This window comes from Rhynchophorus ferrugineus, unplaced genomic scaffold (assembly GCF_030347505.1).
Source record: "Rhynchophorus ferrugineus isolate W39M unplaced genomic scaffold, kcgeb_rfMv2 rfM6, whole genome shotgun sequence".
NCBI lineage: Eukaryota > Metazoa > Arthropoda > Insecta > Coleoptera > Curculionidae > Rhynchophorus > Rhynchophorus ferrugineus.
Genome location: NW_027472585.1, coordinates 1,901,002 through 1,928,298, shown reverse-complemented (window position 1 = coordinate 1,928,298; position 27,297 = coordinate 1,901,002). Strand labels below are relative to the sequence as shown.

Sequence of the window (27,297 nt, the reverse complement as noted above, 5' to 3'; positions counted from 1 at the left end):
ATTTGCTAGCAGTATTTTTGTTTAATTGAACTAAAACTCAAGTTGATGCGGCAACATTGCGACGTTTTGTCGTCACAAATCTAGATGACGTGCATTCAAAACTTTTGTGGATAGACTATAGATATATAATGAAACAAAATCTTTGGTTAATCCTGGGACATCCAAATGGGGCTTTTACAAGAAGGACTAATATTATAATCTTCTTAGATTTCTGAATGAAATACCAAGAAACGCTGTCATTGGTAGTGCTAATCTAGTAAATAGGAAAAAGGGATATTAGTTTTTGGCCTTAGGTGTGTTTCAAATTCATTGACGGTTAACTAAATATATATGATTGTTATCGCTGAACAGTTAATGGTCATAAAAATAACGACATAATAAAATTCGTCGTATTGGAATCCTGGCCAGCGAAGAACTCATAAATTTAAAGTAGCTACTTTATAGTATCTGTTTTATGATACCTTGTTATTTGGATTGCATCACAGGTAAAATTAAAAGCTTCACCGGAATTTATTGCTATATTCTAGGATACAAAAAGTTGATGGCGAATCTACTTATTTTACTACAAGTACCTTTATAATTGTTCAATTTTTTTGTCTGATTTAGAGTATAATTTGTAGTATAATTCCTATATTCTAGAATACAAAAAATAGAAGGCGGTTATACTTATTTTACTACGAACCGAAAACGAACGAAAGAAGACTAGCTTCCTAATAATTCAGTTTTTTTTTGTATGATTTTAGAGCATAATTAGATAGTCAAGGGTTCATGATTATGTTTTTTGTCAACGTATTGTAAATAGATGAATTCTTAAAAGCAGAAGATGGTCATAATACTCTTAACTGACGTAAAACAAACAGTTAATTGTTTTTTCCATCGACGACTTTGGGAGACCACTGTATATTCTTAAAATTTGGATAATTATCAGCACAAAAGAGAGTTTATGTTTAGAATGATTAAAAAGACTGCGAATAAAGAAGGGATGAAGTGATTTTATGGCATGACAACAATGATATTGTGAAACCCATGTATTCTCCAAATTTGTTCTATCTATTACTTGCGTCGATCATCATCATCGATACTGACATGCGGCTTTGAATGCTTTCCATCTTATGAAGAAGTAAAAAATGGAACTGTTCTGAAAATAGAAGAAAGTATGACACATCTGTATATCTATCTCGTATGACAACCACGGAAGCAAAATTAAACCCATTGGAATAAAAAGTTATATATTTGTATTCTACTCTACTAAAATTAAGGCTTCATAAAATTTATTCTCCAGGATACGAAGGTGATTTTGGATCTATCATTTCGTGTCGGAGATCTCTCAATAATTCTTGTAGAATGCGCCAGAAATGACTTGCCATAATATTCATTAGTAACGCCATCTCGTAGATATCTACAACTTTCGACGCATATACCAAATATATATCAAAACATACTTTTGGAGAAATTTCACTCGCAGCGTCACCACTCGTACCATCTCGGTAGGCGACCCACATCGAAAGGAGGTCGTGGCTTAACGCGTCTTGGCCAGTCTTCGAATAGCGCGCGGCTGCAAAGGTCCGTGTGACGTTTCTCTATTCGATCGCTCATTCGGAGCCTAGCGCTGTACGTCGGAATACGTCCTACGGTATTCCGCGACAAGTTCAGTTTTGTTATTGTTTTTATTTACATTTAGATGCGAGTGTGATTCGTTGTCAGTTCAGTGTGTTATCAGATAATAGTCGGTAAGTTGGGTTAGTTAACGCGCTAATTCTTGATCTGTCAAGTTCACGATGTTTTTGTTTCCATACTGTTTATATACATACTGACTCAAGCTTAAATGACTATCAGGAAACTGGAAATATCATTTAGATGAAACAAAACATTTGAAAGGGCTCAGTAGTTCTGGAATAAATTTAATCTACTCTTTTTGACGACGTTGCAGTATTTGTATTCGTCAATTATCAAAATTATTTGCAATTATTAATTTACTTTGGAGAAGTAAACTTATTTTGGAAAACAATTAAGTGATGTTTTAGCTATCTGAGATATATATCTATGCTTCTTTAAAGTATATTTTCCTGCTCACCTGTATCCCTGTCGGAAATTATTGTAACTGTTCCGCGAAAATCATCCTTATAAGTAACACTTGTTATTAGAGCGTTTAGTATTAAAATGGTAGTTTTATTTTATTCCTCATAACATTGTAATATATATTACAGGTATTTACAGGAGCAATATTTAATAAAAAGAAGTATTAATTTTAATATATATATAGATAGATGCTTTATTTCAAACTCGACACCAAAACACCAGTTTTGGTTTGTTCGTTACTAATAAAATCGGTGCGTTAATATGCGAACATCTAAATTTTGACAAAAAATAATTAACTCAATTAAGTCGGTAACTAAGACTACTAACTGATCATCATATTTAAAAAAGAGTTACACCTGTGTTCAAAACAGCCAGTTGCTAAAAGCTATTCATTTTACAATGTTACGTGTGCAACATTTTATATTACTACTTATAACTAATTATTATGTACACATTTTTTACACTAACATATTTTTCGTTCCTAAAACATGCTACAAGATTTAAATTTCCTTTGTTTAGTTTTATAATAGGTGGTATTGACATTCTCATGAATCAACAATAGTTACAGGGGATTAGCATAAAATACAATAAAATATCTGCAATAATGCTACCACTAATGGCTATGTGATGTAAAAAGATATTTACATATTTAGTAATCATTTTTTTTGTCGATAATGTTAATGTCATCATTATGTTTTTAATAAACGAATTAGTAATTACCGAAACGTAACCGTGTATTTGGGAATGTTATTTATCACAACGCAAATCGTCTATCATTTGTTATTATTTTTTTATGTATATTTTAAAGTCTCCTTTTACCAAATATGGGTTTATCTGGACTGGGGCTAAACTTTAACGTGGGCTTCGAACCACGGTCCTTAGCATTAAGCCTACCGACTGGCGAGTGACCAACTTTAGAAATCATCCCAGAAGACATTCGGTCTTACCCAGCCTGGTTACTGGCGTGACTGGGATCATTTTCCTTGTCGGATTTTACACTCTTGCCTAGAACATTCACAAATTTTAAACAATCACAAACATAAATTTACGACCATGCCCCAGCAGGATTCGAAACCGTGGCTATAGCAACAGTAGGAGGACCGTCCCATCGCCTTTACCACTGCGCCACCAAGCCGGCTCATTTATTATTGTTAACTGCAAATAGCATAAATACGAGGGTTAAACTATAATTGCACAGATAAATCTTGTAAATTGTGCAAAATAAATGGGTTTCTTATTAAATTATGCAGTGTTGAAGAATATCTGATCAAACTATCGCCAAAACAAAAACACAAAAGGAATAAAAATGCCGTTTCACAATCTTACTAGCTATGGTTTATAGTCGACTCCATTATATATTGTTAGAACAGCAAAAAAATATGTGAACAACATGATAACAAAATTGTTACTGATGAAACCTTTACGATGGTGAAAAAAAGACAGGGAAAAAGTACTTTTTAGAAGTATAAATGTCAAGGCAATTGTGATACTTCGGTATTTATAATGTTTACAAACTTGTTTTGAGGGTTTTTACTGCAACTTTGAAGCCTTATAGAAAAAAGTCCAAACATGTCCAACACAATTTTGCGTCTTCTTAACCGGACCAAGAATTTTGGTTTTATTTCATTTAGGATATATAACCTATTCAATAAAATAACCGAATCACATTAAAATGTATGACTTATGTTAGTACTTTGCAATGTTGCCAAATAGATAAAATCAAAACAACATTTGCCGGTTTATAACCTCTAATTGTTATCATTAATTAGATTCGAAGATTTTTCCAGATATTTGGCAACATGGATAACCGAGTTTCAACCCAAATTAAATTTTATATAGTCTGTTTAAAGTTAGTTGAGTTTTAGTTCAGTTTGGCTTTGACATACAACGAAATTCATAAAACAAAAATGTTATTAAATATAATTTATTTTAACATTATAGTACATCTAAAAACTACAGTTAATTATACAGCCACAATAGTTTATAGGTTAGAGTTATAACCTCTTATCACTATTGCTTTCAAAAATGTTGCAACCGAACGACTTTGACAGGCTCATTTGTTTACGCGTTCGAACTAATCGGACAGCATTGTATCTCTTTTTAATTAGAATAAAATGAGATGGAAAATATTATCTGATTCTAAAAGGAATTTACAAATTTCGGCAGGCAATACATTAAACATCTTGATGACATATGTACAAAAAAACTTTGGATACACTATATAGCTATAATTGGCAGCATTGGCTGTTGGAAGGATTATAGTTATTATACAACATTCTATCTCTTTTTAACTAAAATAAAATGAGGTTTAAAACGAATTTTACATTTTTACAAACTGTCATTTATGACTTGAATCGGCTGTTTTATTGAACATACTATATAATACATTACTGATTAATACTGTACTATTTATTTATATTTTATATTTAATGTTATGATGTTGTTGATTTTGATGTTGATTGCTTTCTGTGTTGTAGTTGGTAACTTTATTAAATATAAATTATATTAAATACAGCGAATTCACATCCATTCATAATATATTCTGAAAACTGGCGATATCTTCTCTAAACACGAAACTTATTAACGTTCTTCGGATAAGTTCCGGTTTTATTTTTTATTAAGGAAAGTAAATGAGCCATACGTTGTAATAAAATACCACCATTTCGATTTTACTTTCTCGTTATACGTTCTTGACCGCCCCGATATTGAAATCCTGCTGCTTTATAAAATGGACTGCGAGAAAGTGCCGATGATTCAGTCTGAAATATCAATCTAATGCATTTGTATGTATCTGGGTATCTGTTTTAAACGAACATTAAAATTAACTATTTTCATGAAACATTATTTTCCTAATCCTTCTGATAATGTATGTATATCGGAAATTATTCGAAATGTTTTCCGAGAATTAAGATTGCAAATTATACTGACCGAGTGTGAACTATTTATTTCAATTTTGTAAAATATATATGGAGATTATTTCATAATTGCTATTAATAGATTGTGATATCTAGGTTTATCAAAGTGATAGATTATATCAAAAATACATAAACACTGTGTAAACAATTAATTTTGCATGAAGTTCTCTGTCCTTTAGAAATTAATTTCATTGTTTAGATTGATGATATGTGATTCCTTTTCCTCCCTTCTGTTGTGTTGTGTCCGAATGAACAAATATTATTGACCGGCTTATTTTACGGTTTATATCCCAAATATGCTTGACAAAATTACCGGTTTTATTATTGTAAGAACAATTTTCTTAAAACGATTCGATTAATTTTCCGGACAAAAGGAATAAAAATATCGTTTTAATTTTATTTAACAATGGAAAACCTTTTTACAGTTGCAACATAATTTTTTATTGTTATCGCTAAGATAATAAATAAAAAGTTTGGTTTATTTTTAGGTCATATTAGCGTTTCTCATTTTGTATTAATGACATTATGACACTATTTTAAGTTTGACAGTGACATTTTATAGTATTGAGTAAACAGTAGTAGTTTGAAAGTAATTTAATAACTGTTCTGGCTTCAATCACATTACCGTGAATGGACAATTGAAAATAACAATGTATGTGATTGACCGGGTTAAAATTAACCATACCATATGTGAAAGTAACCGAATAATCGTTCAGAATGTAAACACAATATATTACGGTTATAGGTGAGGAGTTAAAAGTAATTTCTGGTAATAATACGGACAAAGATAGCATAATTAATGATGATGGATATTACAAGTAATAGGCTGTCGTGTTAAGGTTTAATAAAATGACAAATTATGTCAAAATTTAAATAAATAAAAACTATGTTAACGTTAGTCATTGTTACTAATTAAATGTGACCGAAGTTATATGTCCTTTGGAACTTAGTGTTATTGTTTAGACTAATACTGTGTAATTCCTTTTCCTGTTTGGGCTGTTGTCCTATTTGTTGCGTTTGAATGAAGGCATATTGTTTCTACATTCGGATGACCGCCTTACATTTATAATTTGTCTTTGTTTAAAATATACCGTCTAAAGAGCGTTTTCCTTAAAACAGTATTTTTCGGACAAAAAGAATAAAATATCGTGTTAATTTGATTTAACAATGGAAAACATATTTCAAGTTGCATGTCGTTGTAACATTTCATTGTTACCGATTAAATAATAAATAAAAATAGTTTCACTTAATTTTAGGTTATATTAGCGTTTGTCATTAGCGATAATTAATGAGAGACTTAGCAGTCTTTTTAAAAATTTATAATTTCTAAATTAAGCTCAATTTGGAATACAAATATAACGTCATATGACGTATAGTTACTCAAATATAATGAATGACAAGTTTGACAGTGACTTTTGTAGTTTTAGTAAACAGTAGGGTTTTAAAAACAATTTAATAACTGTTTTCATATCAATCGCGTTACCATAAAGCAATCAAAAATAACAATGTAAGTAAATGAATAAAAATTAGTTGAATAATGTAAACACAACGAAATTACCGTTGTAGGTGATGAATTAAAAATGACTTCTGACAATAATTCGGCCAAAGACGAACATGATTGTTTAATTAACGAAGGCGAAGACGCGAAAGTGCAACAATGCAAGTTTTTCTTAGTCACGGTTAACCTGTCAGGCCGTCGGGATGTTCATCAAGCAACTTCTTTGGTGTTTGTTGTTGTCATTATGACATTCGGAAAGATTGACGAGGTAGACGGCTTCAGTCGGTTCGATAACCTTATAACAAAACCATGTTATTAATAAAAAATCATATGCTATCGGTTTGTTAATAAATCGTTTGTCGTTTTCAGTAAGCCAATGACCTTATTGCTATTTTAGTGTACAATAGATATGCTTCTAGAGTATATATACATATATATATATATATATATATATATATATATATATATATATATATATATATATATTATAGAGAAATAGAACTTTTTTGTTAACATTCTCAGCCAGAACATACGTTCTAGTAATATTAAGTACTCGAGTAACGAGGTAACGGGTTTAAAGACGTGCATTTTTTAATCAGATAAAATACGATTTTTATAAAGATGACAATAAACATACATACATACGTACATAGTTTTTATTTCTAAAGAATTAAGACCAAATTTATCGGTTATATAATAGTTGTAGGAATAGTATGTAATAACAAAATTAGATATTTTAGTTAAGAATTGGGTTTGTGATTTATCAGTTTTTTTTTAATAAAATAAATTTACAACTTTCATGTTTTTATATTTTATTAACTCATAAAATGATTTTGTTATGTGTTTGCTGTTACTTATTTAATAATATTGTTACCAAATAGCCAAACGTCCGTTTCGATACGAAAATCGATATTTTTTTAAGGTTAAATTTAAAATATTGACGTTACAATGGTTGGTAATACTTTTCTGTGATTATCAATGATCTGACGCGTTACACAATTTTATTTTTTGAGAGTATCACACCGACTTGTTCTCTCAATGCTGGATTTTTCCTGCGTTTATGTATTGCAATTGTCATGTAGTGGTTATTCCATTCTTTTTTTTAGTAATTGCATTTATTCGCTGGGTATTTGTTGGTAACGTAGTGGGCGATATGATTTACGCTACTCGTGACTTAAACCCACTTCCTCGAGGTTATTTGGTGCCTTATTTAAACATTATTTATTGAATTACCTTTGCTTGATTAAGGTGCCTGTATTGTTACAAATCATTCTGTTTTATTTAGTTCCGCATATCAACCAGTTTCGTTTTTATTTTTTAAGCTTTTCGTTGGTTACGCAGTGATAAGCTTTAGTAATTAATCGTAGAACCTTGTTTTGGGTGTCTTGGATTACCAGTTGGTTTGATGTTTTAGTGTAACGCCATATTTACACCCCATAGGTCAAAATTGGCTTTATGATGACTGATAAACGAATCTCTTTGGTTTTAGTTCAATTTGAAAGTATATTCCGTCTAACCAGTACAGTTACTTGATTTTGACCCTGATCTGCTCTGATTTTTGGCTAACATGATGTTTCCAATTTAACCTATCATCAAAATGAATGGTCAGGTATATAGTTGATTTTGCTTGAGGAGTCAGGTATCCGTGAAATGATATAATAAGTTTTTTGTCCTTTTGGTACAGCGTCAAATTAACACGAACAGATTTGAAGCTATTAAGTCGTATTTTCCAGTGTTTAGTCCATTTGTAGATGTTGACTGTCACTCATACTTTCCCTATAGTTTTAGGCAGAGATATATCTTTTGCCATAATAACTTTGTCGTCGACAAAGTTTTCAAACACTGTTTTTGTTATTGGAATATCAGCAGTGTAGAGAAAGTACAGAGTGGTCCCAGTGGTCCCAAGACTCTATCCTGGGTAACTCCATCCGAAATAGGTTTAAGTGTTGAGAATGCCCCTTCGTCGCTGAGTAAGTCAGTTCAGTCGTTTCTAAGTTTTCTTTCGAAAATATGACTCCAGCAGTTGGTAATAGTTCAGTGTTAACAATTTACTTATCATGTCGATTAGTTTCAAATGCCCTTGAATAATGAAGAAGAGTTTTGAAGAGCTTGAGCACAAAATTGCAATTACTACTTGTTTTAGTCAATACAATACACCTTACTGGATAAACAGACACTAAACGATGTACTTACATTCGTCAATTAATTTTTTGTTTCGAATCCTGCAAGTTTATTACATAGCAGCATTTGTATCGTTATCTGTATACGAGAGATAGTAAGCCATGATATTGTGGTATAAGTTGTTGTGTCAAACTTTTAAACATAAATATATTTTTCATTGTCCAATACAACAGCTAATACATGTCATAGATGCCAACAAATATTGCAGTTTGTAGATATGTAAAATTCGTCTTAAACTCGGAGCGGATTTTTCCTTCTCATTTTATTCTAGTTAAAATGAGATTCTGGTAGGCTATGTTGTCAAATGTGTGCAAAATTCTTCAAAACAATCATTGGCTTTTTTGCAGACCTACATCTTATTATTATCGATCTGTATGAGCACTTTCTTATGATTTCATTTCATCTACATTATGATTAACTGTTGCACAAGTTTTGATCTTTTTTTATAACCTTGAAGCTTTTGTTTAGAAAAATGGAAACCATGTATTTTTTCAAAGTAATGTCCATCGTTTCACCCATATTAGTCCATCTTTCAATCAGCATACGGAAAACGTTTTTATTTGAATATGTTATGATGGGTGCGTTGGTAATTAAATCGTCTCCAAGCTCATAACATGTCTTTTGGTATGTTGAGGGTTTTTTTGTATTAATCTCTTAGAACGTCAACAATCTGCCAGTGGGTAATAAGTATTATTATATGTTATAATATAACCATCCTGACATGTAGAAGATCACTTCAGTAAGTGATCTGCTGTACAACTTATAATCTAATTCTTATTCTAGATAATATTCTAATTTTAAAGTCTATACTAGCTTATTCTAAAGACTATTCAAACTTATTCTAGAGCTGTATCAGTTAATTGGACACGTAATATTGGGCATCGACGATGACTCGCAACACTTTATTCTGGAACCGCTGGAGGATATCTATGTTAGATTTGCTAGTAGTACCCCACAGTTCAATACCATAGGTCTAAATGGGCCTAAGTATTGACTTATACAGCAAAACCTTGTTATCTAATGATAATTTAGATTTACGCCCTATTAGTCCAATACATTTGGTTCAGTTTAAGCCCAAACTATATGTCACTATATGTTTTTTTCATGTCAAACCCAGATCGAAATGCATTCCAGATATTTAACGTTGTCAGCTTGATTCAGCATTCAAGGCTCATATGTTTCACACAACAGCCGATATTCACCAGCTGCAGTTTGTTTCAAATTAAAACAAAGAAGTAACACTTATAACAAAATGGGCTTTGTTGATACAAAGTTTGAAATGCTTAGATGATGAAGAAAGGATGTTGTTTACTTGTTGATTTCTTTTACAGAATATTTTACACGCATTAGTCAATATCACCGATCTCATACAAAATTTGAATAGTGGTTTTCGCGAACTCGAATGGACGGAATTAATCTTTTGGTCCCGTTAAATCTTGTTTTTTTATATGTATCGATATCTGCGTCCCAATAACTCGATTCTTGTGGGCACTTTTCAGGCGAAATACGTATTCTAATAGTTTAATACAGTTTTTTTTTTGATGCTTTCATTCACTTACCTGATTCGGAAGTGGGTCAGCCATCGAATGTTTGATTCTTGTTATTTCTCGATTGTTATTCCTACCGTTACTTGTGTCGGACCTGACCATAGATTATGAATATTAAAATATACAGGCCATAGCCCGATGCTTAACCGGTTTTTATATCGAATGTTATGATTTCGGCGTAATTGGATCAAAACTATAACAGGTAATTCTGTCAAACCCGTAGGGCGACATTCTTTTTTCAATGAGCGATGAGAAGGGTATAAGCTTTCGGTTTCGTTTCACTTGACCTCTAGTGTTGCCTAAAATCCATAAACTGTGTAGTAATAAATCAATGTGTAGTAATAATTATGCTTTCAAATAGCATAATTTATATAGGAGCAAAAATATTAAATTAAATCAATTCAAAAGGTCCAAGTTGGCTTTTTGATCCACTTATCTGTTATCTTTGAATATTGTCTTTCAATCTTCTATTTTCTTCTAACAGATCAATTGAAAAGTCCCCGGCCTGACACATAGATGGCGCTACTTGAATTAAATCCATATGTTTTTAGTTGTCGGATCATTAGTTTGTGAATTATAGCATTCTGAGTGAAACTTTTGTTATTGTGAAAAAAAAACGGATAAAAAGCAATTTGGCGTGTTGAAAACTTGGCTTGATGCCGAGTTTCCTAACACTGCCCCAGGAAAATCAACCATCAAGAATTGGTATGCTATGAAGAAGTTTACAGGTGGTGAAATGAGCAAGACGGTGAACGCAGTGGACGCCCAAAAGAGGTTGTTACCAACGAAAACATCCACAAAAATCCACAAAATGATTTTGAATTACCGTAAATTGAAATGTTGGTATGAGAAAGCTCTGTGCAAGTGGGTGAGCTCACTTTTGACCAAAAACAATGACGAATTGATGATTCGGAGCAGTGTTTGAAGATGATCAAGCGTAATAAACCCGAGTTTTTGCGTCGATATGTGACAATGGATGAAACATGGCTCTATTATTTCACTCCGAAGTCCAATCGACAGTCATCCCAGTGGACTGCACACGATAAACCCATTCCAAAACGTCGAAAAACGCAACAGTCGGCTGTCAAGGTTATGACGTCTGTATTTTGGGATGCGCATGGAATAATTTTTATTAACTATCTTGAAAAGGAAGGACCATCAACAGCGACTATTACATAGCGTTATTGGACCGTGTGAAGGACGAAATAGCTGAAAAGCGGCCGCATTTGAAGAAAAAGAAAGTGCTGCTTCACCAAGACAATACACCGTGCCACAATTCAGTGAAAACCATAGCAAAAATCCATCAATTTGGCTTCGAATTGCTTCTTCATCCATTGTATTCTTTCTCCAGAGCTGGCCCCCAGCGACTATTTACTTTTCTCAGATCAGAAAAGAATGCTCGCTGGGAAGAAATTTTCGTCGAATGAAGAAGTGATTGCTGAAACTGAGGCCTATTTTGAAGTAAACGATAAATCGTACTACAAAAATGGTATCGAAAAGTTCGCAGAGAGATGTATTCTAATGTATTTAGCTGATTCTGGTTGTGAAATCGGGCGTTCATCAAGTGATTAGGTTTTTGTCATGTCGCCGCAACGCAAAATGAACATGGACAGATATGGAGCTATTCAGCTCTATTTTCCAATCTCTAGTCTCTTCTCTTTCTCTCTCTGCTTTATCTACAGCCTTAGACAGAGATACATCTTTTGTCGTGTTAACTATGTGAAGAATGAAATCGTTTTATTGACATTTTTTATAGTTCTGTAATACACAGGGTTGGGTACTATTTATTATCTTACGTCTAATTGAAACACAAATACATATTTGGTATTTTTAATTTAATTCCTTAAAATTGTAATTTATAATTGGTATTTCACATACAAGACCCTGAGGTATCTTGTAGTTAGTATTTCAAGTACTAAATTGCAATTACTATCTAAGAACTGCACCAAAACAAATGAACATATAGTCCTTCCGATAAAACAGCCATTACATGCCAAATTCAGTTTGTAGAAACGTAAAATCCCTTTTAAATTCGAATCATTTTTCTTTCTTATTTTACTAATTAGCATTACTCTTGTTAAAGAGAGACAGAATAAAGTTTAACGCGACCGAACATGTAACAACATCGGTCTATAAAATCCGATTTTTGTTGGTGCTGGTTAACACAGTTGTCATATGTCAAGGTAAATATAATAAAACAACTATTATGAAAGGAAACTCTTCTTTTACCAATCAATATGCTGGATTGGATTAGTTCTATTCTATTTACATAACCTAACATATTACAGTGTTTTGCAATTTGTATTTTATATTTCAAATACACGACCTAAAAATATTTTGTATTTCGAATTTTAAATACATACGAGATATTATTTTGTAATTTGTATTTTAATTAAAGCAAATCATGTATTTTGCCTAGCTTTGGTAACATTGACATATTTTTGGGGTCACCTCGTGCAGATTTTCGTTGATTACGTAGCGATATCCACTGATAATTAAACTCAGTGAATACAAATTTTATAAATAGAGAATCCAAACAATAAAAAATACATTTTCAACGTTTATTATCTGACCCGAATTTTTCTAATCGCAAAAATTCGATTGTCGTTTAAACGATAAGTTACCGTAAACTTTTAATAAATTAATATCGCTTAACCTCAAAAATGTATTACGGATCATTTGTCATGATGATTACAAAAATATGAATATTTGGATTTTTATCTATTTACGATGATAATTTTACTTTCGTTAGCATACATATATAATTAAATTTAAACTTAATTATAACCGAAATTTTATTTCCAAATACGTTTTATTTATATAAGGGTCCGTTTCATAATTCTGATGTACGTTACACAACTTAATTACAAAATTGAGATGTATTTACTTAATTTGTTAACAATTAGTTTATTAAAACAAGACTGTCACTACTAATAATGTTTGTGTTTATTTCAGATTATGCTTACATTTTGGATACCCACGTTATGGATAGTTTGCGCTATTTTACGAATAGGAGGTAAGATTTGTAATATATCTCAGAACAATTATGAATGAATGTTTGACTGTTAATGTGATAAATATAGAAGAAATGAATGACGCATTTTTTAATTTTAGTTTGTTGTGTAACGATCTCTACCCACATCATATTTTCAGAAACGTCATATTTTATGGTTTCAATGCTAGGCTGACAAGAAAGTAATATCCCTGTTTTGTAAGCACTGTATTGAACACTAACTATTGTTACATTTTTGTTTGTTTTTATGTCAACGATTTTTTGTTGAACTTTTACTTTTACGCTCTTCATAAAATAATTAACTTAACTTATTTTACTTTGTTTAGTTAGGGAGGAATTTCTTGCAGCTTGGTTTAAAATGATGTTACACTTACAGCTACGTATTGAAAAAGATAACTTAACCCTAGATAACATAAAAATATCCCTTTTTAATATCACTTGTCCCGATCAGTATCATTTTCATTAAAAATAATCCTCGTGTTATAAAATCAGCTGTATGGGGTAGAGTATAATAAGATTGAATGTGCACTGTACTGTACTAATCTTATTATGCGTAAAACGAAATAAAACTTGCAGTTTTTCCGTAGATAATTCATGTTATGTTGATTTTCCTGGTCGTCAGCCAATAGTTTTCCAATTTTTTTTTACTTTGACAAACCCTTTTTTAGACGCTTAAATAGAGACAGAAAGATGTCACTGTCATATGAACTGTACTGCCATCTGACATTCGTCATTATCTGGTTTCTTGTTTATTTTTGTAATTAACTTGATGTCGAGTTTCCAGACACTCCTCTAGGAAAATCAGCCATCATGGATTGGTATGCTAAGTTTAGACGTGGTGAAATGAGCACCGAAGACGGTGAACGCAGCGGATACCCAAAAGAGGGTGTTACCGACGAAAACATTAAAAAATCCACAAAATGATTTTGAATGGCCGTAAATTGAAATTGAATGAAGTAGCAGACACTCTAAAGATATCAACTGGACGTGTACATCATATCACTCACGAATATTTGAGTATGAGAAGGCTCTGTGCAAAGTGCGTGCCGCGCGAGCTCACTTTTGACCAAAAACAACGACGAGTTGATGATTCGGAGCTGTGTTTGAAAACGATCAAGTGTAATAAACCCGAGTTTTTGCATCGATATGTGACAATAGATGAAACATGGCTCCATCATTTCACTCCGAAGTCCAACCGACAGTCATCCGAGTGGACTGCACACGATCAACCTGCCCCAAAGCCTGGGAAAACGCAACAGTCGGCTGGCAAGGTTATGACGTATTTTGGGATGCGCATGGAATAATTTCCATTGACTACCTTGAAAAAGGAAGGAACATCAACAGTGACTATTACATAGCGTTATTGATCCGTTTGAAGGACGAAATCGCCGAAAAACGGCCGCATTTCAGGAAAAAGACAGTGCTGCTTCACCAAGACAATGCACCATGTCACAAGTCAGTGAAAACGATGGCAAAAATCCATGAATTGGGCTTCGAATTGCTTCCTCATCCACCGTATTCTCCAGATCTGCCCCCAGCGGCTATTTTCTGTTCTCAGATTTCAAAAGAATGCTCGCTGCGAAAAAAATTTTGTCGAATGAAGAGGTGATTGCCGAAACTGCGGCCTATTTTGAAGCAAAGGACAAATCGTACTACAAAAATGGTATCGAATATTTGGAGGGTCGCTATAATTAGTGTATCACCCTTGAAGGGAATTATGTTGAATAAAAAAACTAATTTTGGCAAAAAAATGTGTTTTATTATGCCAGGCTGGGGACTTCTCAATTGACCTGTCATATCATTATTTTCATTTTATTGAAATCCATAATTATAACTATTTTTTAATTCTATTTCCACAGCTTCTCCTATTGGATTTCAATCGACATATGACAACAACCCAACGGTGGTAATAACTGCCGAAGATGAATTTAGAGACGAGTGGGACTACAAAACGCAAAGTAGCAAGATGCCGCTACTTGCATCGATACTGAGAAATCACAGTTTACCATCGTCGGCGGAATCTACTGTAAGTAGGTATTTTTGTTCCTGTAATTCTATCCAAAAGATCAGTTAAAATCCCAACTAGTTAATATTGAGGTGTCATGAACGCTGATCATTTAAACACATTATGAATGATCGTATCTACTGAGTTGTTCATAATGTTGCATCTCCCACAGGAACACAATAAAACTAAACACAAATAATGTTAATGATGTTTCCAGTTCTAATTTTATCTAAAAATAAAATGTTAATTATGTCCTTAATTCTATTACGAGGAATAGATGGCGCTCAACGAGCTTACTAGACATCTATAGTCAATTTCAATAAAACAGCTAATGCACGTCATCAACGTTTATAACGTTTACGGGTTTATAAACAAATATTATTACTCATGTTTTTTAAAGAATTTTGGAGACATTTGGCAATATGGTCTACCGGTACCAATCCAAATAAAACCTTTTATAAACTGGTTCGGATGCATCAGACAACATTCTATCATCATTTTAATTGCTAAAGAGTGAGAAGGATAAATCGGCTCGGTGTTTAAAATGAATTTTATATTTCCAGCATAGTATTTCCATTAAAACAGCCAATGCACGTCATCATCAACACCGTCGAACGTATTGCCAAATTCAATTTATAACAACGCAGAATTCCTTTTAAACTCAGATCATTTTTCTTTCTCATTTTACTAATTAGCATTACTATAGTTAAAAAGAGATGGAATGAAGTCTGATACGTACGAACATGTGACCAAATCGGTCCATAAAATTCGATTTGTGTTGGTACTGGTTGACGCCGTAGTACTGGTACTGGTTGCATTAGGATTTTGTGGTTAGAGCCAAAATAAATGTAAAATTAAATTTTGTGCGGCAACGTTGCATTATAAATTTTAATAACGCGCATCGAATGTTTTATTGGAAGGACTAAAAATAATATCGACCTAACGCCTTATTTAATATTTGTTCAAACAAAAGGTTTTGGTTTGTTGTATCTTGGTTTCATTGTTATTTTATGGGTAAAATCCACATACACCATATGTGGTTTGCTGTTGACATAAGAGAAAGTTCAGTGCTAGCGACGAATAAACGTTTATCAGTTAAAAATTTCTCGATTATTTGCGAAGATTTTAGAGTTTAAATCTATAAATTAATCTAATAGAAGACTTGTACAAGATTTTTGAAACTGGTCCTATAAACCATTCAAATATTTAAAACAATTTCTAAAATTATACCGTTATAATTGAATGAATAATGTAAGGAACTAAATTTGAGCTAATATTTTGTTTTTGGGTCAACATTTTTTAAATTTTATTTTATTAACGTAATGTTAATCACTCATATACTTTTAGATAACGCAGTAATATTTTTATTTTTTTTTTGATAAACTATTGTTTTCTTATTTCTAGATTTTTTTTTGTTACGTGCCTTTATTTTTCTCATACATCTCGTCCAAAAGTAAAAATTATCAACGTTTTCTTTATAAAGCCTAAATGCTTTCTTGCAAATGTCGTTCTTGCAAGCTTTATAAGTGACAGTTTATCTTTGTGTCGTTTCAGAAATAGTCTTAACCACACCAATGGATTTTCAAGGAAGATCAGTCCTTATCAATCCATAAAACTTACTTTCCATCGTCAATGTCATATGTCATACATTACAAACAATTAATCAATTGGAAAACATAAAATTAAACTAATATAAATATATAATATAATAAAATTAAAATATATATATATATATATATATATATATATATATATATATATATATATATATATATATATATATATATGACCTTATATATTTCATGTATATGAATAATCTAGATATTTCTCAACTGAACTAATGAGGTAAAGTGATGTTAGGGCGACTGAATGCAACAGAAGATTTGTTTATTGCGTCTTTCCATTGTTTGTTATTAAGAATTGTTTATATTAAAGCACTAGCACACATTTAGTTACTTTCCTCTATATATTATTTAAACAGTTATATATAAGTAAATATTTTTGAAACTGAATGACTATTACACTGAACTACTTCCGATTTTTCATCACATGAAACACAGAAATTTTTGACACAGAAAGTTTAATGTTGAGCAACAACATTAAACACAGAAATCTGATTATTTTAGATAAAAAACTTTGTACGTGCCTTTGAAATTTGAGTGTCTTCCTCGACTTCCCCCCTTCCCCCCATCAGATCCTGACTTGTTTCCAATGAGACCACCTCGGAAGTGCACTCTTTCGAATAAAAAAAGAATTTTGAAAATCGGTCCATAAATGACGGAGAAATCGGCGAACATACATAAAAAATGTGTACAGCCGAACGTAGAACCTCCTCCTTTTTTGAAGTCGGTTAAAAATAAAGTATTTTATAGGACAATATTAATTATATTACCGATGCTAATCTGTTTCCTATTCCAGGGTAGATTCCTCTTTGGCCGCGACCAAGAAAAATCGTCGCACCTGCCACCGTTCGTCGACAAAGCCCTTCGCCTCCTCAACCTGAAGCAGGTCGCGTTCGAGATCGAGAACTCGGTCATGACGAAGGTTTCGTGCACTGCATGCAGAGCGGGTGAGTTCGAGGAATCTTTCCGTAACGCGTTTGATATTCGGCTGGCGTACCGTTATCCGTAGGCGCTGGTCTTTTGCAGCACTACACGAAAACCGGCAAATCCGAAAAGGAGATCAAGAAGACGATTTACCAGTTCTGCGTCAACCTGAAGATTCAGTCGTCGAGAGTTTGCGAGGGCATCACCGAATTATTCGCCAGTGAGGTCATCCATGTCTTGGGCAAAGTTAATATTGGTGAGTGTTAAATAACATCGACATCAGAAAAATATGTTTGGTACAGTCCTTCCAACAAAACAACAAAATAAAAAAAAGCCCGTCATCAAAATTTATAATGCAATGTTGCCGCATGAAATCTAAGTTTTCATTCATTTTTACCCTGACAACAAAATACTAATGTAAATAAAATAATGAAACAAAAATAACGTTATAAAATATAATTTATTTTAACATTATAGTACATCTAACGCATATTTATTGACGGACTTATACTACAGTTTAAACATCCATAATATTTTGTAGGTCAGAGTTCCTAAAAGGTTCTGAAAAAGCGTTTTTGTTTATTTTTATTAAGTTATTATAACGATCGTTATGTACATATTTTATTTCAAAATGTTTTATTTTGTGTTAATAATTGATGTGTTTGATTATTTTTTAATTCTTAGTGAGTTCCTTATTTATTTTTTGTAATTGGTTCAGTTTTTTTGTTAAAAATATTTTATTTTTCTCTTTTTAGTGTTAGTTATTTACTCAATAAATTACAATAAATAAATTTACAAATTGCAATAATATTGCAATGGGTAGGCCAAGTAAAGGTGCAGCCCGTATAAAGAAACAATGATCGAAAATAAGGAGCGCTTAAGGCCCCGGAGTCTGCTACCTAGCCTAGGTGATTTGACAAATGTTCTAACTAAACAACAAAAAGTTATTATCACCGCCGGGAATCGAACCTGCGACCTCCGTTTGGTAGCCAAACGATTTAACTTTTACACCATAGAAGCAGTTCTTTACAATATTTCTACAAGGTCTTATATGCTATAGTTAGTGCTTAAAAAGCAAACTGAATGACTTCCGATTTTCCGTCATATCATCTCAGTAATAACATTATACAAAAATATCTGATTATTTCATATAAAAAATATGTGAAAACATTGTACGTGTCTTTAAAATTTGAGCATTTCCTTCAATCCCGAGCAGTGTTTGAAGATGACCAAGCGTAATAAACCCGAGTTTTTGTGTCTAAATGTGACAATGGATGAAAAATGGCTTCATCATTTCACTCCGAGGTCCAATCAATAGTCATCCGAGTGGACTGCACATTATGCACCTGCCCCAAAGCGTGGGAAAACGCAACAGTAGGCTGGCACAGTTACGGCGTCTGTATTTTGAGCTGCGCATGGAATAATTTTCATTGACTACCTTGAAAAAGGAAGGACCATCAACAGCGGCTATTACATAGCGTTATTGGACCGTTTTTGAAACTTGAAAACGGCCGCATTTGAAGAAAAATAAAGTGCTGCTTCACCAAAACAACACATCGTGTCTCAAGTCAGTGAAAATGATGGCAAAAATTCATGAATTGGGCTTGGAAATGCTTCCTCATCCATCGTATTCTCCAGATCTGTCCCCCAGCGGCTATTTCCTGTTCTCAGATCTCAAAAGAATGCTCGCTGGGAAGAAATTTTCGTCGAATGAAGAGGTGATTACCGAAAGTGAGGCCTATTTTGAAGCAAAGGACAAATCGTACTACAAAAATGGCATCGAAAAGTTGGAGGGTCGCTATAATCAGTGTATCACCCTTGAAGGGAATTATGTTGAAAAAAAAAATTGCCAAAAAATATGTTTTACTGTGTTGGACCGGTGACTTTTCAATTGACCTATTACGTTAAAAATACGTATGTACAGCCGAACGTAGAACCTCCTTCTTTTTCGAAGTCGATTAAAGAATGTGCCTCGAATGCGGTAGCGGATTTATTTATTAATAATGATAAAAATGAACATAAAAAAGACGAAGACGCAATAATTTATTATAGTTGTCAGCTGAATCGTAATTATAGTTTAAATTAATTAAAACATGTTCACAGACCGTGGTAACTCGATTAAAAACAATCTGTTTAATTATTACCGATAATCAAAACACACCATATAATTTTAACCAATAAAGTTTCTTTTATTGCGCTAAGCCAAAACATGATAGTTTCTGATATGCCATCTACGTCAATATTTCCTCCTTATTTATATTGTTATATTCTTCAAAACATTTCAACAGAAGTCTTATTTATACTAGCTCATATTATCTTAAATAATAACACGTAATCCAAGCACTATTAAAATTTCGCAATTAAAATTCAATAGCGTCACTCAGTATATAATATTTCCATGTATTAATATCTAATCTAATATACTAACATTTTATTAATACCATAAAGCTCATATACTATTCGTTATAAAGTGCTGAGTAAAGTTCTTATTTCACTTTCTATTTTGTTTTAACTGGAACTAGATTAATTTTTATTAATCTAGGCCGTGTTCTAATTTCCGCCTTAATTAATTATTAAAAAATTTTAATGAAAATAGTAACTATAAAAATATTACGTAAAAACATAGAAGTATAGTTACGTACAATTAATAATATTAACTCAGTAATTACATATTGACACATTGATACTTATATAATTCTAATACAAATCACAGCCTACTTGAATGAGATATACTGTTTTATTTTGAACATCAAGTAGAAATATCGAAGTAAGCCAAGACAACTAAATGTAAAATACGGTGGCGACTCATTTAAAAACAAAACGTGTGCCGGGGAAAAGAGGTAACACACTTTTACCATTTTATTCATGTAATTCGTTTGAATTAAAGCGGAGGTTTCAGACAATGCAATCGAAAAGAGAATGCGACAAATATACGTTTGCCTGTTTTTTTTTCTTTAATCAAAACGGATACTTTATAAATTGACCTTGCAAGTGGGATTTCTCTGAGATTATAAATTAGTGAAAATGTTTTCTGGTAAAAATTCATTTTATTTTCATAAAAATCGCAGCTTCTTGTAAATTTCTGTTATTATGTACTATATTTTTGCGGTAATCATTCCTATATTTTTAATGTTTATATTTTAGGACCTGATGAGATTTGTAGTTTTGTTATCGGTGATGCTTGCGGTGATGTTTACAATCCCTATCACGAATGGGAAGTTGCTTTCCCTCCAGTACCAAAACCAACACCAACCGAACAAGAAATTCCAGAGGTATTGAAAGCAATTTGAAATATATCACCATCTGCTTGTATCCTAGCTTATACGTAAATTTTAGCAAAGTGCACCTACTTTCAAAGTGCTACATCTTTCCGACACTCACTATGATCCTTATTACATGGAAGGGGCTAACGCTGACTGTTCTGAACCTCTCTGTTGTAGGTTAACTAATGGGCCGGCTTCGTCGAAAGAATCAGCAGCTGGAAAGTAAGTTAAAACTCAATCATATTTTAAAAGTACTACTTCCTGTTTTATTATTTATAGATGGGGCGATTATAGAAAATGTGATACGCCAAAAATCACCGTTGACAATATGTTGCAGCATATCCAGGACACACACCCAGTTAGTATCATAATACGTGTTTACGAGACTAACCGTCGCCTTCGCCATTTAGAAATAACAATTTATGCTGGAAATCTGTTTTAGGACATCGATTATATTATCTGGACTGGTGATTTACCACCACACGATATTTGGAATCAAACTAGAGATGAAAACCTGAAGATATTAAAGGAAACCGTGAAACAAATGTCGGAAATGTTTCCTGGTGTACCTATTTTCCCCGCGTTAGGCAATCACGAGGCAGCCCCAGTCAATAGGTTTGTGGATTGGTTAAATATATCATGCCAAGGCGATTTTTGTTTAATGAATATTGTTTAGTTTTCCTCCTCCGTTTGTAAACACACCGGATAGTTCAATATCCTGGCTATACGATGAATTAGATACTCAGTGGAGGAAATGGTTACCAAGTTCAGTCAGTAACACTGTGAGAAGAGGAGCATTTTATTCTGTTCTAGTCAGACCAGGGTTCAGGCTAATTTCTTTAAACATGAATTATTGCAACAACAAGAACTGGTAATTAAATATTAACTATTTCAAATCCTATCCACAGGTGTCCTATCCACATAATCTATTTGAAATAACAATGAACTCACGTCATCACGATGTCGCATATATGGCCTATCCCAGATTGTAAATTCGTTTTAAACTCACACGCTGTTTTCCTTCTCATTTTATTCTAGTTAAATAGAGATATAATGCTGTCCGAATATGTAACCGAATCAGCCTATAAAATTCGCCCGTTTGTCAAACATCTGCAAAATTCTTCAAAACACTAGTGATAATAATTAGAAGCTTTAAACCATTAAACGTGGCATTAAATTTGACACTTTCCTTGTTTTGATACATTTCAAATTGCTGCTTAATATCTCTGATTACTCTCACTGAAAAGGCCGAAGTCTAGAAAATATGCCTACTACATACTCTACCTCATAGGTGGTGTGGAAAAAAGTTCAATGTAAACATGATAAAACAACTCTAACCTACAAACTATTGTGACTGTATATTTAACTGTAGTTTCCTAAAGTCTTTTAATATATGAGTTAAAAGTGCTATAATTTTAGAATAAATCATATTTGATCATATTGTTTTTGTTTCCTGATTTTATTTACATGAGAATGTTGTTATATGTCAGAGCTAAAGTGATCTAAATCTTAAAATTGATGTGGCAACATTGCGATGTTAAACGTCATAAATTTAGATGACGTGAGTTCACTGTTTTATTGAATGGACTGTATTATATTTAGGTTTTTCTATTTATATTTTTAGGTGGCTTCTTTTAAACAGTACCGATCCTGCAACTGAACTGCAGTGGTTTATTTACGAATTACAATCTGCCGAGTTTAACGGCGAAAAAGTACATGTCATCGGTCACATTCCACCAGGGCATTCCGATTGTCTGAAAGTGTGGTCAAGGAATTATTATTCCATTATAAGTAGATATGAATCAACTATAATCGCTCAATTTTTCGGTCACACTCATTACGATGAATTCGAAGTTTTTTATGATCACAAGGATTTAAGTGAGATCCATGAAAATGTTAATATACTGTTTTGTAACAAAATGTGTTTTACAGGTAGACCAATTAATGTGGCTTATGTAGGTCCCTCTGTTTCGCCATATTACGACCTGAATCCTGGTTATAGAATATATTATGTTGATGGTGATCATGACAAAACTACAAGAGTAAGTTCAACAAGAGTTATTTTTACCCTACTTGATTATAATTAAATTTATATCAATCATAGGGTGTGGTTGATCATGAGTCATGGACGATGAATCTTCGGGAAGCCAATATATATGGTTATCCTCTTTGGTTCCAACTTTATAGTGCTCGGCAGTCGTTTGGCATGGAAGCCCTAAGACCTCGAGATTGGGATGATCTCGTGGAGAGAATGACAAACGATCCGCAATTGTTTGAGTTGTTTTATAAGTAAGCTTTTGATAGTTTTACAAAATACGTTAAATATTGAAGCGAAATGTATTTGTAGATATTATTATAAAGCTAGCCCAGTAAGACCTAGCTGTGATATGGAGTGTAAGAAAAAGATACTTTGTGATCTTCACTCAGGAAGATCACATGACCGTAAAAATTTATGCCAATCGATTGAATCTAGGGTAGATTCATCATCCAACAATAGTTGGAAGGATTGGTTTTATAACACTATTTCTGTTTCGTAAGTGTAATTAGGTTTACTATTATTATTCCTAAAGATAAACATTTTGTGCTGTTTTTACTAACTGGTGACTGTGCATCAAGTACAGGGATGTTTCATAAAAATTAACACATTTTCAAAAGTGAATTTTATTAATTCTAAATTTAAACAGAACATGGTTTTTGGTTTGGCTCATAGCTTCGTTTTCATTTTAATTGATTTCCTAATTAAACATATATTTTGGGTTAATTTGTTACTTCACTTACTTTAAAATTTTGAATTCTCCTTTCTACATGAATTCTCTGTTCTTCTTTGGAAATTGTTGTACTATGAAATATAATCAATTTCGTTTATATACATAAGAAATAAGCAAAACACATAAATAAAGGGCTTTAACACTTTTGGTATTGGAATAATAACATACTTGCTTAAATATCTTTTGTATATATATTTTTTCTTTCTTATAGCATGGTGTAGGAAATCCAAGGACACGATTATTTTGAGGTGGGTAAGAACTATGGCTATAAATATTAACAAAATGTAGAGTCATTTACGCATTAACAAACACATTTTCTTAATAAAGGACAATAAATAGTATATATTTAATCATTCACTATTTTAACAAACCATGATCATTATTCAAAGTTTTTATATTGTTGATATTTCAAAGAAATTATGTTTTAGGGTTTCTGTAATAATGTCAATTCCAAGGCTTACTATGCAGGTACCCAAATATGTTTTGGGATTAGGATAAGAGTGATATTAGATTTCATAGGTGCATTATAAAAATTTTTAATATACATTTCTTTAAAACTGTTGGATGAATGTATTCAACAAGTTATTAGAGTATATTTTAAGCTATGAAATTTGTTTTTATGATTTAATGTAACTGTAATATTAAGTCTTATTTCGACATCGTTCAATACTTGTCTATCGAATGTGACGTATCAACTATTCTTATAACAGGCTGTGCCTTAGAAAATCACTTAGTTTAAATAATTTACTCGTTATATTGATTAGAATAGAAACGACAAATTAAGTAGATTGTATTTTGTACATAGAATGTATTTATTAAAACGATTTTCCGAAAAAAAAGAATTTTATTGTTATTTATTTCAGAATGAGTTTTGACAGTCAAGGCATGTTAGATTTCAGTTAAATTGTGGGCAAAGCACTCCTTATACCAAAAATCAGCATAATAAGGCGCAACATTGCTTCTCTCAATGACATGTTTCAAAACAAGTTTAAAGTCGCTTTCGCAGATATTCCTGGATTTATCTTCATCTCGTGTTATATTCTTGTTTTGTATTTCATATTTACCCTGTTTCAATAAATGTCTTTCGTATGGTTTCTGTTCAACTTTCGAAGTTAAAATGAACCTGTAAAAAACGTTTCTTTGTTCAAATACTGAATGAATTTTGTAACTTTAATTTTAGGACGATAATGTGGATTCATTTTCTAATATTAATAAATATAGTAGTATTAATAAATTAATTAAATACTCTTTTGTTTTCATTGGCATAGAGCAGTTGGTAATTTCGACTGTGTCATTTCTTTTGTCTCGTAGTCTTAGTAGATCTTCTTGACACATGAGAGACGGTTCATCAAATCTGTAAATATATCTTCTGTACTTATCCATTTTGTAGAATTTATTGTAGATCTTTTTCTGTTTTTTTATATAATCCTTCCATGAAAATCGTGATATAATTTTTTCAATTTCTGTCAGTTCTCTAAAATACATTTTTTTAAATTAATATTGATATGTTAATGTAATAGTACCAAAGAGGAAAGTGTCATCATTTAGTTGGCTTGAAGGTAAATATATTTTTACTGCTTTCGGATTTCAATTTCGATTTATCATATTAGAATCAGTAAAATGATAAATTTGACTGGTTATTACAAACATAAATTTATGCTTATTTACCATATGTGTGTGGGATTTAATAAAAACATCACCTAAAAGAGTCAGATTGGACTGGGCATTTATTGTCAATTCCTACGATGTCTTTAATTCATATGATGTACGAGGTATGTTCAAAAACTAAGAAGATTTTTAATTATGATAAATAATTTAATTTATTCTTCTGTGTTAATGCTATACCTCCCTAAAGTACTTTATAATATTACACTTTATACATTTTTGTAGAAACATTTAATACAAATTCTCTAATTTATTAACTGGCTAGAAGAATGAAAATAGGCGTTATTATTTTAAAAGCTAACAAAAAATCGATATGACTGATAATTTATAGATACTTTCTAGATATTCTTGCCAATATAATAATACGAAAGTTGAGCTAATTGGACCCACACAATCTACAAAATTTTAAAATTCTTAGTATTTCTTGAACACACCTTATATTAAAGAAACGGTTCATATTTATTATTTTTTACTGTCTTGACCACAAAAATATTTTCGTTAAATATAAACAAACCCAATTTTTTTATTTGAATTGAATTTTTAAATATGTATATCTCTACAGTTTTGATTAGAATTATTACTTTTTTTTTAAATAGTGTTTTTTGGTTTAAATTTATTGCTTACTTATTGTCTAATATTCCTTTTATTTTTTTGGTGCTCAATAAATGGTGTCTGTCAAATAATATGTCCACAATTTTCATTTTATAGAAATCATTCGTGAGAGGCATTCCGCTATATCCGTTTAGGATAGCGTTAGTTTTATCTTGGTTAGCGTTGGTTGAATTGTCTTCCGTATCAGCTGAGTACTCTTCTTTAATGCTTTTTCTTTTGTCGATTGTCAATTCTCTTTTGTTTATTATATTTTTAATGTCCATTTCGTGTCTGACCTTTTATTTTAAGTGAATATAGATGTTATGTTAAGAATAATATAATGTTCTTACTAAGATGCCTCTCCAACAAGCCTGGATTTTAGTGGCCATTTTATTGTAATGTTCCAAACACATATGATCATATCGCTCCTGGAGTATATCGGGTAATTTATAACGAACCAACCAACCTCGTATGTATTTTTGAATTTTTATTATAGCCGAGCGTATATTTTTATAGTGCCGTCTTGCCACGTAGCCTCGATATGATCTTTGCACAATAACCGCTGCTAAATAATTACTCTTTACGTCTTTGTCTTGGTGCCTTTAATGGTCGAATTGTTAGTATTTAAAATTGTTGATTATCTCATACTGATAGTACAGATATTTTTCTACTATATAATCTGGAACATGCAAAGCATCGTCAAGCAAATAATAAACAGAAGCCATTTTAATTGACAAGCGATTGACGTTAGTTATTTTTGAAATATGTCAGTTTCAAAAATGTCAAAGATCGTGGTTTGGTGGTGGCCTGAAATAGTGAGACAGGTGATAACATTTTCAAAAAATAAGGATAACTTAATTAAGACTGTAAATATGTACGTCAAAGTAAAAACGAAGGTAAGTAGTAAATATCAGATGTTTAATATTATAAATGCGGCTGATATAAAATTTAAATGATTCCAGAAAGATGGGAATAAGTTTATTGGGTATTTTTTGCAATTAAACCCAATTTACAAAAAAACATTAATATCAGTTCTTGTTTAGTTTATTTATATTTTCAGTTTTATTATGGTATCTGAATGACCGCCGCTAAATAATTACTCTTTACGTCATTGTCTTGGAGCCTTTAATGGTCGAATAGTTAGTATATAAGATTGTTGTTTATCTCATACTGATAGTACAGATATTTTTCTACTATATAATCTGGAACATGCACAGCATCGTCAA

General features: G+C 31.9%; 2 protein-coding genes across 6 annotated transcripts; one reads left to right on the top strand and one right to left on the bottom strand.

Moving 5' to 3' along the window:
- The first annotated feature begins 1,439 nt into the window (after window positions 1–1,439).
- On the top strand, window positions 1,440–24,654 carry LOC143198721 (sphingomyelin phosphodiesterase). 4 transcript variants are annotated; one of them, XM_076408098.1, is made up of 16 exons: window positions 1,440–1,730; window positions 13,176–13,236; window positions 15,093–15,259; window positions 17,657–17,807; window positions 17,870–18,040; window positions 20,929–21,056; window positions 21,121–21,269; window positions 21,327–21,405; window positions 21,490–21,662; window positions 21,724–21,918; window positions 22,672–22,925; window positions 22,980–23,089; window positions 23,152–23,336; window positions 23,395–23,580; window positions 24,027–24,063; window positions 24,244–24,654. In XM_076408098.1, the coding sequence occupies exons 2-15, from the start codon at window positions 13,179–13,181 to the stop codon at window positions 24,034–24,036; spliced, it is 2,016 nt and encodes a 671-aa protein (XP_076264213.1). In that variant the 5' UTR covers window positions 1,440–1,730; window positions 13,176–13,178; the 3' UTR covers window positions 24,037–24,063; window positions 24,244–24,654. The 4 variants fall into 4 exon arrangements, with proteins under 4 accessions (XP_076264213.1, XP_076264212.1, XP_076264214.1 ...); XM_076408097.1 differs by lacking the exon at window positions 24,027–24,063 and having other exon boundaries at window positions 1,441–1,730; XM_076408099.1 differs by lacking the exons at window positions 24,027–24,063; window positions 24,244–24,654 and having other exon boundaries at window positions 1,441–1,730; window positions 23,395–23,584.
- Window positions 24,590–26,919, bottom strand: LOC143198723 (spermatogenesis-associated protein 17). Of its 2 annotated transcripts, XM_076408102.1 has the most exons (5): window positions 26,729–26,913; window positions 26,422–26,671; window positions 26,105–26,367; window positions 25,062–25,289; window positions 24,596–24,938 (listed from the first exon to the last, which is right to left on the bottom strand). In XM_076408102.1, exons 1-5 carry the CDS (start codon window positions 26,794–26,796, stop codon window positions 24,704–24,706), a joined length of 1,044 nt encoding a protein of 347 aa, XP_076264217.1. In that variant the 5' UTR covers window positions 26,797–26,913; the 3' UTR covers window positions 24,596–24,703. The 2 variants fall into 2 exon arrangements, with proteins under 2 accessions (XP_076264218.1, XP_076264217.1); XM_076408103.1 differs by lacking the exon at window positions 25,062–25,289 and having other exon boundaries at window positions 24,590–24,938; window positions 26,729–26,919.
- Window positions 26,920–27,297: the final 378 nt, after the last annotated feature.

What these genes read in the sequence shown, in the direction of transcription:
- LOC143198723 (XM_076408102.1), bottom strand. Translation starts at nt 26,796, where the DNA reads ATGGCTTCTGTTTATTATTTGCTTGACGATGCTTTGCATGTTCCAGAT. An exon ending in CTTGTTGGAGAGGCATCTTA is followed by an intron (nt 26,368 to 26,421) that starts GTAAGAACATTA and finishes TTAAAATAAAAG; the next exon opens with GTCAGACACGAAATGGACAT. An exon ending in AAAGGAATATTAGACAATAA is followed by an intron (nt 25,290 to 26,104) that starts GTAAGCAATAAA and finishes AATGTATTTTAG; the next exon opens with AGAACTGACAGAAATTGAAA.
- LOC143198721 (XM_076408097.1), top strand. Translation starts at nt 13,179, where the DNA reads ATGCTTACATTTTGGATACCCACGTTATGGATAGTTTGCGCTATTTTA. An exon ending in ATATCCAGGACACACACCCA is followed by an intron (nt 21,406 to 21,489) that starts GTTAGTATCATA and finishes AATCTGTTTTAG; the next exon opens with GACATCGATTATATTATCTG. An exon ending in TATAACACTATTTCTGTTTC is followed by an intron (nt 23,581 to 24,243) that starts GTAAGTGTAATT and finishes ATTATGTTTTAG; the next exon opens with GGTTTCTGTAATAATGTCAA.